Raw genomic sequence first — 16,677 nt, forward strand, 5'->3', positions numbered from 1 at the left:
CACTAATAATTTGTTCTAGGTCTAGTTTTTTGTTTACTCGATGAAAATTATTATTATTATTATTATTATTATTATTATTATTATTATTATTATTATTATTATTATTATTATTATTATTATTATTATTATTATTATTATTATTATTTTGTCTTCAAAATTTTTGTTACTACCATTTGACGTCACAACCACTGTTTGTTCATTCGTTCGTGCAATATAAACTGAAATGAGTGCGTGACGTCATTTTTCGCTCTTAGTGAAGCAATTTTTTTGTTTATTCGCTTGATTAATTGCTCTCAAACGAAGTTTGTAGCAATTATATTAGTCCTGTCGGTCTTTTTTTATGCGATTTTTCGCTTGACCAATTTTTCGTCTGACGCTTTTGACTTTTCGTCCTCAAAAACGGGATAAACAGGTAGCGCCCAGCGGGCATTATGTGCTCTTAGAGCCTTTCAGGTCTATTTCAGCTCAAACTGTCTTGGAGACTTATACTTATACTTATGGTGTGAGGGGCGGTTCTTAGAGGTTGACACCCCCCCCCCTTTGTTGACCCCCCACCCCCCACTATTGGCTCCACCCCCCCACCGCGCTTTTGCCCCCCCCCCCCACCCAGTGCTGCCCCCATCAGCCCCCGGTGCACCCCCCCCCCCCCCGTGGATAGCTACTGACCAAGCCAACCGCTCGCCGGTCGTTTGAGAGCAATTCGCCCGACGTTAGTCGGTTATGTTTAAATTTTCTCAAAAAAAGACTTCCTGACTTTGAAATTAATTTTTCTTTAATTTAATTCAAAAAGATAAAGTCAAATGAGCGCTTGTCACTGTTATTGAAAGTTATTTCATTCGTTCATGCAATATAAACTGAAATGCGTGCGTGACGCCATTTTTCGCTCTTAGTCGAGCAAATTTTTTTGTTTATTCGCGTGATTAAATTTTTGGTCACACTTGACTTACCTCACTCTCAAAAAAGACTTACTGACTTTGAAATTAATTTTTCTTTAATTTAATTCAAAAAGATAAAGTCAAATGAGCGCTTGTCACTCTTATTGAAAGTTATTTAAGAGCAGCTAATAGAGGAAGCAAAAACGAATACAGATTTTTAATCAAAATATAACATCTCGGCCTTAAATGATGATTAGTTTTTTTGGTCTTTCTTTTCTTACTGTTTTTTTGAGACTGCAGATCTACAAAGCTATTGCGGCTATTTTCTGGTAATCTGCCAGCAATTTTTCTGAATATCAGGTTTTAATGTCTTTTAAAACGAATTGCAGACTAAAAGAAACAATTTTGTTGTGTTTGAAAGCGTTTTAGGGCTTTTTGGTTATTATTGGTAATTTTACGCTAAATTAGCGGTTTTTCAACTATTTTGCTGATCTAAGATAAATTTTACCATTGCTTTGTTTTAATAATTATTTAATTGCTCTCAGAACAAAACTTGCAGCAATCATATTAAAAGCCACGAAGCGATAGCGGCTATTATTGGGGACATCGTGGTTTTTTAATTCGTCGTCTCTATTGATGATTCTTACGACCTGAATTCTTGGAATTGACTTTCAGTGACTTCTAACGCTTTGCAGTTAAAATTGTGTACGTGACGTCATTTGTTCTGCTTTAACGTGAATTGCGTGACTTACCTCACTCGAAAAGATGCTAAAATCATATAATGGACTTTAAATTTTATGAATATTTACCAGTTAAAGATCAATAGCGTGCATCCAAGTAGTGCCGAACGTAAATGCCCCCATTGGGAATAGAGTCTTGAGTTTTTATTTTAAAAAATTAATTTTGAAAATGATCTGTTAGGACTTTTTCCTTATAGAGCGTATGTCTCATAAAATGGCAGTCGGATTCCAACCCAAAAAGTCCAGTGGTCTCTTAAAGGATTGAAGGTCAATCTTTATCTTATTTTTTAAAGTTGTTTCAATTCCATGGAAGGCCACAAGCGTCTATAGCGGCTATTTTCCGGAAATCTGCCGGCTATAATTTTTAGGTCAATTTATATGTAAATTCATTGTTTTTCTTATTTAAATAACAATTATCTTCTCTCCTTTCATGTGTTATTTTAGTTTTAACTCAAATTCATTCAAATCAAAGGTGTTTGTCTCGACTATCTGAACTAAAAATAGTAGGCTTGGAAGATTTTTCAACCATGTGAAGCAAATATTACACTATTTGCCTCATTTTTGAGCAATTTTAACTATTCTTCAATGGTGGACAATTTCTTAAAGCACTTTCTGACTCTTCAAACTTTCTAAATGGTTTCGTTTTGTGGTTGAACCTAATTCGTATGCCAGTTTTGTTGTTGTATTTGATTGTTGTTAACTTTTAAATATGTTTACGAAAAAATAGTCAGATCAAGCAAACTTTACATTTTTGCCTGTTTTCTTTGTATAATTCTTCTGTTCTAATATTTCAAGCTCAAGTTCTTCTGACTGTCTTCAGTTATGAGCTATAGGTGTTATACTATGAGTTGACACTGAAAGGCTAGAGGGTGCTTTTTTCACAAAAAGTTTTTTGATACAATTTTCATTCAGAAGTTCTTTTTGTTCTTTTATTTTTATTTGTTCTCAAACGCAGTTTCTAGCAATAATATTAGTCCTGTCGGTCTTTTTTAATGTGATTTTTCAATTGACCGATTTTTTTGTGGGACCCATTTGACTTTTCGTTCTCAACAACGGGATAAACAGGTAGCCCCCAGCGGGCATTAAGTGCTCTTAAAGCCTTTCAGCTCACTAGTCTCCAAGTATGCGATTCACAGAAATTGTTTTGGAGACTTATACTTATGGTGAAGGAAGGTTCTTAGAGTTTGACTCCCCACAATCCCCCATCATACTGTGGTTAGCTACTGACGAAGTCAACCGCTCACCTGACGTTTGAGAGCAGTTCGCCCGACGATAGTATGTTAATTATTGTTTAAGATGTCTTGTCTCTGCGTGTGGTTTTCGTAAGAGTTCTTTTCGTTTCCAGCGCTTTTCTCTGAATTAACAGTTTTTTTGTCAATTTCAGTCGTGTGCTGAATTAGATTTAATTTTTTGCATCAGTTCTTTTGGGATTCCGACTTTCAAAACGATATTTTAAATTAAATATGAGGTGCAAGATCGGCGATGGTCATCAGTTTTCTAGTTCGAGTCGTTCCTTTAACTTGTTTACACATTTTTAAAATTTTTTTGAACTCAAATCGAAGTAATGATTTTGGTAACGTCGAAACAGGAAATGGCGCTAAATTGCGAGTCTTTTTGTGGTGTAATTTTTTTTCACTCGTGCTTTAAAGTGGTGAGAAAACAGCCTCAATCCGTTAACAGCCCATTCTAGGTCTTGTTTTGTCTTTTCAAGGAAAATTCGTTGATTGGACAATACTTATCCTGCTATTATTCTAAACTTTGTTGAACGAAAATTTGTTTTGCCTCACGATAGTTCACAGCTGGTTCAACATTTTGCGTATATCTTGCTGACGTCTCTAGGCAAGGTTTAATCTTCTTTATTTCTGCGCAAAGTGCTTATACGCATTAGTTGCTCAGGAATTTAATTTAGAATCATCTAGGTCAGAATCGAAAAACTAGATCAAAAAGACATGGGATAGACCCACAACGCCCAAATTTGGATACCCGCTACTATCGTATTGTCCTTTTAAGTCTTAGTTCCCATATATAATGCCTTTTGTATTGATGCTAGCCCTTGTATCCTCGCTTTAAGAAACAAGAGTATGTCCAACAACATGACATTAAAATGACACTTCAAAAAGGTTTTTGCACTTCGAAAGTAAACTTTTTTTCGATCGACCGCAATCGGGTTTATGGGAATATTCCCGGAATATCTGCCGGGTGTTTTATTTTAGAAAATCTGACCAAAATTGACTAAATAAGTTTGACTTGACTCAGAGCCCCAGAAAAGTGCGCCAAATAAGATGCAATGCAGTCAATCTTAATAAATGGCCCAAAAATTCATTGCAAATAAATAAAAATACATAATAGTTTTAATTACGAAAGTTTTATGTCACTTTCTAAGATTACTTCAACAATTTAGCTAAGGTCACCTCAAATGACTCAGCTCCAAAATGAGTTTTACGGACGCCTGCTACAGGAAAAACAGACTGACCTACCTGAGAATAAATTGGAGATTTTTCAACATCCAACTATTTAGCCACTTCGTTCTGTATATCAATTGTTTGGTGTCTGTTGCTATTTATCAGTCTGACGGTTTTGAAACGATCATCACGCATACAACAAAAAACTGTTAATTCACACATAATTTCATCTGCCTAAATTATTCCCAAAAAAATCTGCTGTACACACTATCAAGGCCAAGGTGATTAAAACCACAAAAGCTCCAAAATTAGCAAATTGCTCTTTTGAAGCAGCTATTGAAACTTCGTTTTATTCAACTATTGGTGAAACAGAAGTTGAAAATGGTTGAAAACAAAAGCCAAATTTCAAGTCATGTCTTCTGCTAAAAAACGTAGCTGGTAGAATACCGGAAACGACTCAAAGAGTCGTGTAATAAAATTTATCTCTAATGCTACCTATTTCAGAAAGATAAAAAATGTAAACGAACCCGGCAGATTGCCGGAAAATAGCCGCCGTTGATTCCCATAACTCTATTGGGATTGAAAGAAAAGGAGATACCAACAAAAATTGATTTTTGTATCAAAACATTTTTAAGTGCAATTTATTTTGATGTCATTTCGTAATTGAACATACTCCTGTCTCTCAGTGAGAGGCTACAGGGTCTAGTATCAATACCAATAAGCATTATAGATAGTAACTAAAACTTATATTATGAGAACAAAGTTCAAGTACCGGGCATCTGAAAATGGGCTTTATGGGTTTATCCCGTTTCTATTTCTGACTTTGATTCTCTTATACTGACTCTCTTCATTTTGAATTGCTTTGCTGAGCAGCTGCTTTTTAAGGACTGAGCAGCTGCTTTTTAGGACTTTGAGCAGAATGACAGAAGAGTGAAACTAGCCTAGAGAAGTCAAAAAGATTTCACGCAAAATGTCGAAAAGGCGGCAAAATGGGTAAAGCGAAAAAAAGTTCGAAGTAAAAAAATAGGAGCGCTATAATAGCCGGCTGAGAAGATGAGCGCGGCTATTAATAAACATACCCGGCAGATTGCCGGAAAATAGCCGCCGTTGATTCCAATAAGCATGATTGGGATTAAAAGAATAGAAGATATTGAAAAAAAAAAAGATTTTTGTACAAAAACATTTTTTAAGTGCGATTTACTTTGATGGCATTTCGTAGTTGAAGATAACGTACTTCTGTTTCTTAGAGAGAGGATACAGGGGCTACTATCAATACCAATAAGCATTAGAGATGGTAACTAAGACTTATAGGAACGACGTTCAAATAGCGGGCATCTAAAATTGGGCTTTATGGGTTTATCCCGTTTCTACTTCTGACTTCAATTTTTATACGGACTCTGTTCATTTTGAATTGCTTTGCTGAGCAACTGATGTTCAAAATCACTTTTAGCAGAATGAGAGAAGAGAGAAACTAGTCTAGAGAAGTCAAAAAGATATCACGCAAAATGTTGAAAAAGCGGCAAAATGAGGTAAAGCGAAAAATTTTTTATTCAACGAAGTAAAAAAAAATAGGAGCGCTATAATAGCCGGCTGAGAAGATGAGGCGGCTATTAAAAACAAGTATACAGTGTAAAAAATCATTTTTAGCGAGAAATGTGATTAGGTAGGGGGGGGGGGGTAGTCCATTGTTCGAAAACGTCAACGTTCTAAAACAAAAGTCAATGTTCGAAAGCCAAAGTCAAACTTCAAGTCGTGACTTCAGCGTAAAAAAAATCTAGAATTTCAATACTCCTCTTCGAGTCGTAAAAAGACGCACATACGTTAACAGTAATTGCTTCTCTTTGAGAGCAATTCAAAAGAAGAGCCAGGCTCGCATAAAGCTACTCAGCCCCTATGACGGAATGTCTGAAAAATGGGCCTGAAAATGATTCTGAAATTACTTCAACATAGAACCAAAGAAATTGAAATTATCTGTCTGTTTCCTCAAGAATTGGCTGGAAAAACGGTACATCAAAATATTAGCATTCGTTCTCTTTTGAACAAATGAGCAAAAAGCAAAAAAAAATAACGGTGTCATGGCACAAAACCAATGTGTCAAATGCCCACTATTTTGCCGTTGTTTCCGAAATTATCAGAAAAAGCATTTAGCATATCAATCCGTGAGATAACTTTAAATGCAATGAAGTAAATTTACCAAATTTTAAATGTAAGACCAGTCCTTTTGACCAAGCGTCAGCGTGGAACTTGACATGAAACAATCACAACCAACTGCGAGATCAATTTATCCGCTTGAGAAAATTGCCTGTACCACCCACTGCTAATTTTCAATCAGGTATGATGCCAAATTGGATATTTTGGCATTGGGCAAGATCTCAGCTAACCAAAATTAACCGATATGATAATTAATTTAAGACATTAAATTTCAAAATAACACCAAAGTACAATTGAAAGCATAATTTATAGCACATAAATACAACTAAACAGTAGGATAACTAACTATCTACAAAAATAGTGTCGATTTAAAGTTTGATTTCATCATTAACTATCTCCAAAAAGGTTGCCAATCTTTTCACAAAAATTTTGCAGTTCTTGGAGTGAACAATCCTTGTTTTATATTTTGGGTTCAAGTGATCGACCTCTCAAAACGTGATATTGGTAAAAGTGTAATAACTTCACTAATCATCTTTATTAATGGGCGGTCTCGTCTCGTTATTCTTGACGACTGCCTGTGTTAACCACACAATTGCATCTTCGATACCTTGACCATGTAAAGCAGATACACCCCGAACTGAGCAATCTCGTTTGCCCATTTTGGTGGCTGAGTCACTGAAAGCTTCTCGAATCTGGTTCACTGATAGACATCCTTGCATGTCTTGTTTATTGCAAAGGAAAAGTAAGGGCACACCTAAACAGATGCCATCACAACCCTGTTGCCGGAACACCCAATGTGCCAAATTAGGTAACTATACACAAAAACACCAAAACATAGCTGATCTCTTGCGTCGAAATTTTGGCTAAAATAACGTAGTTGTATAATCAGACTGGTGATCTTGAAGAGCATGCATGTATGCTATGTGAAGTAACATCAGACGGAGCAGTGTGTAAGTTTGAAACCAATTTTCTTGGCTTCAATTTGTTTATTTGAACAATGTATCTAGCTAATATGACTCAAAATAACCCTGAGGTGGTATACCTGCTCTTAGACAAATGTTTTCTTTGCCAGCAAACAAATTAACCAAGCGAAACTCAACTTCTGCTTTAAATTACTACCCCCAAATAGAGAGCCTGAATATTCGAGACTTATTTCACTCTAGTTCGTCTCATTCGTCAATCAAAGACATAATTAAACATTGTCCATGATAAACGAAAAAATGCCACTAAGCTCATAATATATTTTTTCCACCTTGACTTCGTCATTCATTACTTAAGAGGAAGTTGCCTGGAAATACAAAATTTATTACGATTCGAATGAAGGTACATGCAATTGATTAAGGTTATAAGTTAGTAAAAACATCACATTTCAATTTGAACAATAATTGATTCATAGTTATTTTCTGTGCGTTGACATATTCTACTTTTTTTCGGAAAGTTCAACAAAGCTATTCTACCTTAAATTAGCTCTGCTAATTCAAACTTATAATTGCTTCATTCGTTTCCTTCTTAAGAGAATATATTTTTTTTGTTTTCATGCGGTGTTCTGATTTCATACTTGTTAATAAGTTGATGAAAGACTGTACTGACGATGAAAGACTGTAATGTCTTGCAAAATCAACTGATAAATGCAAATCATCTATTATAGAGGTGGAAAAACTATTTTAACTGAATTAATCAATCTGTTTATTCAACATAATCAGGTGTCAATTTTAGGCAATAAAATTAGCAAAATCGCCGATCATATTCCAAACAGGGGGCGGCGGGGGGGGGGGGGGTGAGTGTAGACGCAGATCCTAGATTGCTGAGTTTGAATACGTGTTGTGGTACCTATTAAATGTTCGTTGGTGATCATCTTCTCAAAAGCGAGTCGTGAATCGTCCACTCTGTTCTCATCAAGAGAGTCCACAACATACACTATGCCATGACATTCTGAGTAGTACTTGTCCCACAGTGACTGCAACTCATCCTGACCACCCAAGTCCCAAAATAGTAACTCCACTCCCTTCAACAAATCTCATTCATTCATTTAATCAGTATCTCAGACCAACATTGACAACACATGTACTTTCCATTATTCTTACAGAGCCCAAGCTTACGGTTAGCGGATCAGTTTAATTAAAATTTTTAAGATGCAACTGGCAGCGTTTGCTCTTTTTAGTTGCACTTGAATGGCTGCAACGAGTGCCAACTTTGTATTATCCCTCGCAGATTTTTAGTTAATATCCGCGATACAAGCTTGATTATCATTAGGAAAAAGTTACGTATGATGCCATTGCGGTTGACTATGTCGGAAATCGTATATTATCAAGAGTTGACTTGCCACCCGATTTGAAAGAATGCCCATTTGGGGGAGGGATTTTCTTTTAATTCATCTTTTCCTCTCAGAATTTGGTCTCCTGTTTCGATCATTTTGTGGCATTCGCATGGTAAAGCAACTTTTGCATCAACCAGCAAAGGTAAAAATTTCCCCGATGCTTCAAAATGTCATGTGGAGTATGCTTGCTCACGCTGAAACTGCAAAAACTCCAATTAAAGATCGTTGCTCCAAAAAAAATACGTCATAAGAGAGCACTCAGAGAACAAGCCAGCTCTAAGAGCCAATCTATTAGTCTGGGGAGAATGGAGTCCTCGAAAAACTGCCTCGTTTGATATCCGTGTCACTGACACTGAGTCAAAATCTTACTGCAACAGAAACCCTGTGGACGTATTAGAGAGCTGCGCTGATGGAAAACAAAGAAATATTTTGATGCATGTCAGGAGAAGCATATCTCGTATACTGCACTTGTGTTAAGCGTTGATGGCATGACGGCCCGAGAAAGCACAATCTTGTCGAAAAAATACTAGCAGACTAATTGTCGTCAAAATGGGGAAAACCTTATGCCACAATTATGAGCTGGGTCAACACAATACTTCGTTTTGCCATCCTGATAGCATCAAGCCTTTGTATAAGAGGTACGAGATGTCAAAGGTGATAATTCCTGTTTGAAATCGCATTCTTAGAGAATGGCTACTAACTTCACCAGAAGCTACTTTGATCTTTTACCAATCCAACGAGAGGGGAATAGCGCCCAACATTAATAATAGCTTGCCCAAAAAGAGTGGAGATATATAAAAGCCCAATAAATCGAGTGATATCGCGGAATGATTGCCTCAATTTTGAAGTTCAACTATTATGTCGCCCAATGGGAGGGAACTTTATGAGGGGAGTTGAACAAATTGACTGAGTGAACGAAAAAAGAACAAAGCAATTGATGAAATTAAAGAACAGGAGGGGGACGGTAAACTCAAATAGTAGACTGTATAAATAAATTTAAACCATGTCAGCAATAAACTAAGTAATATAATATAAAGATCGTTGCAAAATATATGATTGTACACATTTTGATCAAGAACTTTCTCACTCACCTGAAATAAAAACAGTTATCACTATTGAAAAGTGTTAAACATAACCCACTAAACGTCGGAAAAATTGCTCTTGAACGACTAGTGGGAGCTCTAATCAATTGCAGCCTGCTTCAGTCGGGGGGGGGGGGGGAGGGGGAGGGGGAGTTAAAATGGGACTAAGAAGTTCTATAGTGGGCTTCAAACCAGTTTCGGCACACCAGTTGACACCAGTTTCGGCGCACTTTTCATTTGACTTTTAGTTTTAAATTGCCGCCAATTGAGTTCGGCTGCTTGAAATTGTGATTGAGAGAGAATTTTAGATCACGCGAAATGCAAAAAGTCAAGGGCGTAAAAGTCACTCGAATAGTCAAAATTGTCAAGCAAAAATTTTGCATAAAAAAAGACACACACGTTTACAATAATTGCTATGAACTATTGCTATGAACTACGTTCATGAGCAATTAAAAACAAGACGAAGAAAATCAATACAGAAAGACGAAACACGTTTAAACTGCCTAAGTCTGACGCAGTATTCGTTAGCTGGTCACAACGATAGTTAAATTAAATAACTATCGAGACCAATGGCTCTCTCAAGGAATCTCCTCATAAAATTTTAGAGATCGTATTGAGTTCTTTCTCTTGACTTGAAAAGCATTTTACTTATTAAACAACATTTTTACTAAATAAATTTAAAAATTTGGCTTTAGAGAAAAATGTTAAATGGTTGAAACCATATCTGACAAATAAGATCTGGCATACTGTTCAAGCAAGCGGCTGTTCGACGGAAAGATATCCATTTTGGGTGTCCCCCTGGGCTCTATACTTGGCTCTTATCTATCTCGAAACAAAGACAGTCATATTCGAACTTTAATTTGTTTCTTTTATTATTTCTATTCGTCTAGTAACAGGGAACATCTAAAAAAATTTGCTAACTACATACATGCTGCCATTAGTAGCCGTAAAGGGTGCTACAAGAAATCTTAAATGGAAAATGCAAAGATTGGTAGAAAGTTTCTATTTTTAATATCGCCCGAGTTTTCCATTGGTTAAAATTCAAATCAAGTCTTAAAAATTGAACTTCTAGAAAACCGCCAGCCATGCTCATTCAGAAGTTCTCCGTTTTAATTCGATTTTTCGTTCATTGTTCAGCTACTAAGTATTTCAACACATTATCGTATTTATGCAATAAACAGCGATGTCCGATTTACTCATTTTTGTTGAGAACTTCATGGAGTTTAAGAGTAAATAGGTCAGGCTTACTGAAGGTCGTAGAGCCCCCTTCCATCCTTTCATAGTACTACTCACATTTTCATTTCGCTCACACTTTGTATGTTGCATTATGATACAAGGATAAATTCAACCTTTTTCTAGGCAGTTTGGAAGACATATAATCAACAGTTGCCTCCAATTTATATTAACTCGCGATAAACCACATTTGAAACTGATTGGTTGTTCGCGAGGGTCCAAGATTTGGACTAGTGACAAAGCAATTTAATTCAAACTTTCATTTTGAAAAAATAGCTGTTGATCAGTATTGCACCACAAATGTTGATATTGTCGTTGATATATTTAAAAGATATATTTCATTGATACATTTAAAAAATATATTTAAAAGTACATCTTCATTTCTTAAACAAAATCAATAAAAAGTTAACAAGAAGGCTCGGCGTTGTACTTTTGCGCCTAATCTTTAGACCCTAGCCCTTTTGACTTGACGGTGTAAGAAAAGAGGAACAAATGCAATAAACTTTCAAAAATCCGGCTGTACGAAAAAAATTTCTCTATGAGTAAAAAAGAGACAACTACATAAAAGAAAAAAACAACGCATTACCGTGCAGAGGGCCAATGAGACTTGCCAATAATGAGACTACCAGGCAAAACAAACAACAAAACAAAATAAAACATTAAAAATGGACATCTATCTTTTTAACACGTAATAACAAAGGCAAAATAGAACCAGAAACCAAAAGTGAACAAATTAATTTGTATTTCAATAGTTAGCAGATGTGAACGCATCCTTAATTATACTAGTTAACAAGTAAAAAAACAACAAAAGGTGCACTGTTCAGAACTGTTCGAATTTGAAGAGAATAATTTCAGATGTCAAAACAAACATAAGCTTTAAACCAAGATATAGTGAAATGATACTTTGAGTTCTGAAATCCATAAAAACATACGCTATTAGGGTCTTATTTAACATCTGTGTGAGGTCTCCTTTTAAAGCGGCGAAGTAAGAAAGCAGTGAATCCACAAAAACTGGCCAGTATCAAAAACTAACAAAATTTTACGGAGTCACATATTGCCAAAGACTTAAAACGAATAGTTAGAACATGAAAGCAATAAAGAGAAAATTACTGGCTCTTAAGGAAACTGAATAGCACCTGTGATTATTATGATTCAGTTAACAGTTGACAAGAAACAAGGACTTGATTCATTCTTTCTGAAAATCCACGATGAGAACAAAACAAGCCTAACTATCTCTGTGCATTATCAAAAACATTTTTCCAAATCTTTGCGCAATACATATTTTAACGAAATCAAAAATAAATGATGCAATTTGAAAAACTGTCAATTTAAAAAGCCAGTCAAATTTTAATTCAAGAACACGCTTTCAGGAAATGGAATTAAAAATAGCAATGATCTGAGTTATAGTTCTCCTCCCAAATTGTCTCAGCAGTTTTTAGGTCTGTACTTCCAGAAAATTTGGATAAAATGGGTTAGAGAAGCATGTTTGGTGCCATTTTTCATTAAAGCGCAATTTTCAAATATTAAGCCATATAGTCAGAACAAACAGTTCAGCAACCCTCCTTTATCTTTGAAAGTAAAACCGATAAAACAATCTTTAACAATTTTATTTAATTTAGTAAAATTACGAAAAACTTGAGCAAAATTGCGGTAAAAATGCTTTTAAACAACAACGGATATCGCTCTAATGTTCACATCGCTCTAACTTCAACAAATTTTAATCGCTCCTCGAAAAAAAGTGATTTCGAAAACAAAAAATACCGTTGATATTTTACGCTTGACGGCTTTCTGATGATACCCTTACAACTTTTTCAATGAATATATCGATAGGCCCAAAATTGGCTGAACAAAAGCAGATCCGCAGTCCCAAGAAAGATAGTAAAGATAGTGAAAAAAAAACAATTAAAAACAATGTCAAATTACCGCCTGTGAACAAAAAATCCATTATCGAGAAAACGAATTTTGATTCAAACACCGTTTTCTCACTCTGCTTTAAAATTAGAGCAAAAAAAATTTTACGGCGCAAACCCACTCGCTTTTTCGCTCTACTTCTCGTTCGGTATGACCGAAATAGTCAATTCAATTTACTTCAAAAATCATGTAAACATGTGGAAATATCTTAAAAAAAAGACAGCGCCTCAATACAATTAAATAATTTGAGTTGCAAAAAAACAAAGAGAAGGCCAAAAACAGCCCCAGCTATCACTTTGGAAAAAACCCATTTGAACATATAGTTCCTCCAATCCACTACGCTGGGGTCGGATTAATAATATCGAACATACCCGGAAAGACAGACAAGCAAAACGCAATTTCCTTGCTTTTCTAGTTTGCCTGCTTTTGAAGTTTGACCTTATAATTGAAGCTATTTGAACCAATAAATGTCCTGTGATTAAAAGCTGACTGTAACTTAAATTGAAGTTCAACTAGATGGAACCTTGGAAGTGTAACTAACCATGGCTGATATTTTTCCGATATTCAATCCAATAGTCGCAGTGATCTTGTGAAAAGGTTTCCCTGTGTACCCAGATGTGAATTTGATCTTTGTATGTTCTAACAGGGTCGTTTTGCCTGCATTGTCCAATCCCAGTATTAAAATATTGTACTCGTCTTTCTTTAACATGTAGCGGACCAGGCCAGATAACAGTGTGTACATTTGCACAGGAACCGAATAAACAATCTGAAAAACCAGCACCAAATAAAGATACAGTTTCACAAGCATAATTTGTAAATTTAACTTTTTAATCGTCAAAATTTATCTACGTTGCTTAACTTCACCTATGGTTGATTAGTAACCTCCGAGTTACTTTTGCTCGCTAAATCATTGATCGTCTCTTTATTTTTATTAACTCACAAACTGAACAAAATCTCATATCTCAATAACAACTTTTCAGTTTAACCATCAGCAACTGCCAAACCAGGATTCCAATTGCGGAACCAAAGAGATGACGAATTCCGGAGTCAAACTTTTCACAGAGCACGATATCAAAACTTGTCGCTTGGACGGAAAGTGTTGGAAAAAACAGTTTGCGCATTTCTTCACAGTTGTCAAAACTTCCGTTTCGTCAGGACCCAAAAGGACAGTTGAATGAATTGAAAAAGCATCTGATCTCTGCGAACGAAATAACTGGTCAGTCGGATTTAGTTTTTCAACTGAAACCAATGACGCTATTTTGCCGATATCAGTTATGAACAAAAACGACTGATTGCTGAAATCCACGAGAAGACATTCAATCGTCTTATTGTCCACGGTGAACGCTGTCTTGCTTTCTTTCAATACCATAGTTCAACCTAAAAAGTCAACCTTCTCAATGCTCCCATTTCCGTAATCGCAACATATCTTAACTAAAAAAAACTATTTCTTTGAAGTATCTAATATTGAAAGGCATGAAGATACAGAAAGCAAAAAATACTGCATTTATGAAATATTATAAAATGTCAATGCTTCGAATTTGAATTTAGCGGTATTAATTTTGATATAGAGCTTTATAAAGAATTAATTGAACAATATTCATATCTGATTAAATCAACTGCACAACTACCGAAATGAAAAACAGACACTGAATACAACACAATGATCACATCAAAACACAATTTATCTTCAAAAATAATGGTCTTATATTTTAAATCCTGAACGAGATTCAAAATCAAGACGAAAAATTGAAATGTGCGGGTCTTTCAGTTTCTGTCGCAATGGCTACAATTTGCAGCGCCTACAAATATTCCCATGTAACGACCATTCTAAAAAGTTAATAAAAGATCCAATAAATTAATGCGCCATTTCCATAACTAGTGCGCTGTAGAAATATTTTGAGAACGCAAGAAAACTCAAACGTTTCGCTATTTTGAAAAATCACAGCTCACTAGATCCAGTTTGATTTCTTAAAAAGAAATCCTCCAAGCTATTCAACAGTAGTTACTCAAGAAAGTGTTAACCTGGAAAAATATTTAATATAGCAACTGCATTTCTTAATTTGACAAAAGCATTCAAATCACTTTCTAATAGAATCTTTAAGCTGAACTTACACGCTTTCGAATTTTTTGAAAACAGTAAAACCATTTAAGGAACAAAAAGACCATTTGGATGCAATTATATCGGTGTTGTAGCATTGATAAAAGAATAAATACCGCCACAATTATCAATAATACAGAAAACCCGATAACTACCAGGCCAATTACATTTATTTATTCGTCCGCTTTTGAGCTATTGACCTATTCTAAATATGACGGGAATGAATTGAGAGTTGTGCTGCTTCATATGCTATAGTAAAAGAATTTTTCATAGGCCATACTCCTGTGTTTTATTTGGTGTCCGGAATAAAAAGAGACTTGAAAATTAGCCCAAAAATCAAAAGACGGAACATTCGAAGATTTAATTGCTGAGATAATTTATGCCAGCAAACACAAGTTGGACGCCCAATTAACTAACTCACTTACACATGACTTTAACGCATTTGGTCCTGCCTCGCTGGGCCATCGCCATGTCTCAGCGGACTAGGTGACTTGATATTAATCTACCACAAAAAAAAAATCACCGCAAAAATTTTTCTAGTAATAAAAGTTGAGTGTTGTCAAATCTGACTGGTTCATGTCTCCTTTTCGGCAAATAATTCAATCGGCTAATTTTCCTTTCGCCTGGTATTAACGGCACGCTGTGATCCTGTTATTTAATAAACTATTGATTAGATTATGGCGGCTGATTCACGGCCGCTAATAATATTTGAACTAAGCGAAGGATACTGAAGCTATCAAGGCCGCCCCTCACAGTAAACACCTCTGAAGCGAAAAGATGACTAAGAGGGAACATCAGTAGGCTCCACAAATGACCTGGGAATTGATTATACGCTAGTCTCGTAATAAATATTTATGTTCAGCCAGTCAAAACACGTACGAGCCTAGAGGTTGCTAGCTAAAAAGAAATCAGAAACAGCTCAAACGAAAGCAGTTTAAGCCATTGTCTTTCAATCCATATATCGCAAAGCCATTGTCTTTCAATCCATATATTATCGCAAAATATATAATTGATTTTTGATCAAGTTTCCTGACTGCTGTGCTGCTCAATTGCAAATCAAATGATTTGATTGGTTCACTACCGTGAATTATTGATAAGAGCGTGCAACCAATTGATGAATAGTAGGAAGTGTTCTCAATATAAGCTGCTATTGGTACATATTTACGCCAATTTGACCATTGTTCAGTATTAAGCTTCAAAACACGTTCTAGCACAGAGTACGCGCTCTACTACTCCGACGCTTTGATCGTGCTTAGAGTTGCAAGCTTAATTTTTACTTAGAGAAAAGATGCTAGTTCATGCATGAATTCAGAAACTAAACTACTTCCTAGATCAGAAACAATTATTTTAGGAATGCAACTTATGAAAAAATATTGCACAAAATTTTGATGCAAGTTTGTGCACATTTACATGAGTCAATGGAACGGCAAAAGGATACTTAGAAAAGACGTCAATGCAAGTTAGGACGTATTTATACAAGGGAGACTGAAATGGTTCTACAATGTCAATTCGTAACATGTCACCTGGATGTGATTGCAGGGCTGAAACTGTTTACAAGAACGTTCGCAATGCTTTATTTGAGACCCTTTTTTGAATGCAAGTGAGGCAATTTTTGATCATTTGGAAAAAAATTCTTTACAACCTGGAAAGTGAAATCTGCTTCTGAACTCTTTTATTGTTCTTAGGATGCCCGTATTTCCGGCAATCCTTGAACTGTGAAGCCTATAAACTGCTTCTTTCCATAAATGTTTTGGTAAACAATATTGAAGACAACCCACTTTTCCTAAGTGATCAAAGAATTGTCGGTAGGGCGTGTCATTTTGCAGAATAAGCCTCCATATTGTTTTGAATTTTTTCCAACTCAAAAC

At 35.5% G+C, this 16,677-nt stretch overlaps 1 protein-coding gene across 3 annotated transcripts in view; it reads right to left on the reverse strand.

Moving 5' to 3' along the window:
• Window positions 1-6,403: 6,403 nt before the first annotated feature.
• Window positions 6,404-16,677, reverse strand: part of LOC142345782 (ADP-ribosylation factor-related protein 1-like) — a 247,986-nt gene continuing 237,712 nt past the window's right edge. The window contains exons 2-4 of one of the 3 annotated variants that reach the window (XM_075398128.1): window positions 13,253-13,479; window positions 7,999-8,173; window positions 6,404-6,922 (exon numbers count right to left, since the gene is read on the reverse strand). In XM_075398128.1, the coding sequence (XP_075254243.1) occupies window positions 6,693-6,922; window positions 7,999-8,173; window positions 13,253-13,453 (606 nt within the window). In that variant the 5' untranslated portion in view covers window positions 13,454-13,479 and the 3' untranslated portion in view covers window positions 6,404-6,692. The remainder of the gene's footprint in view (window positions 6,923-7,998; window positions 8,174-13,252; window positions 13,480-16,677) is intronic. The other 2 variants (XM_075398127.1, XM_075398126.1) reach the window with 2 other exon arrangements.

Source organism: Convolutriloba macropyga, chromosome 9, assembly GCF_964194025.1.
Source record: "Convolutriloba macropyga chromosome 9, txConMacr16.3, whole genome shotgun sequence".
Classification (NCBI taxonomy): Eukaryota; Metazoa; Xenacoelomorpha; order Acoela; family Convolutidae; genus Convolutriloba; species Convolutriloba macropyga.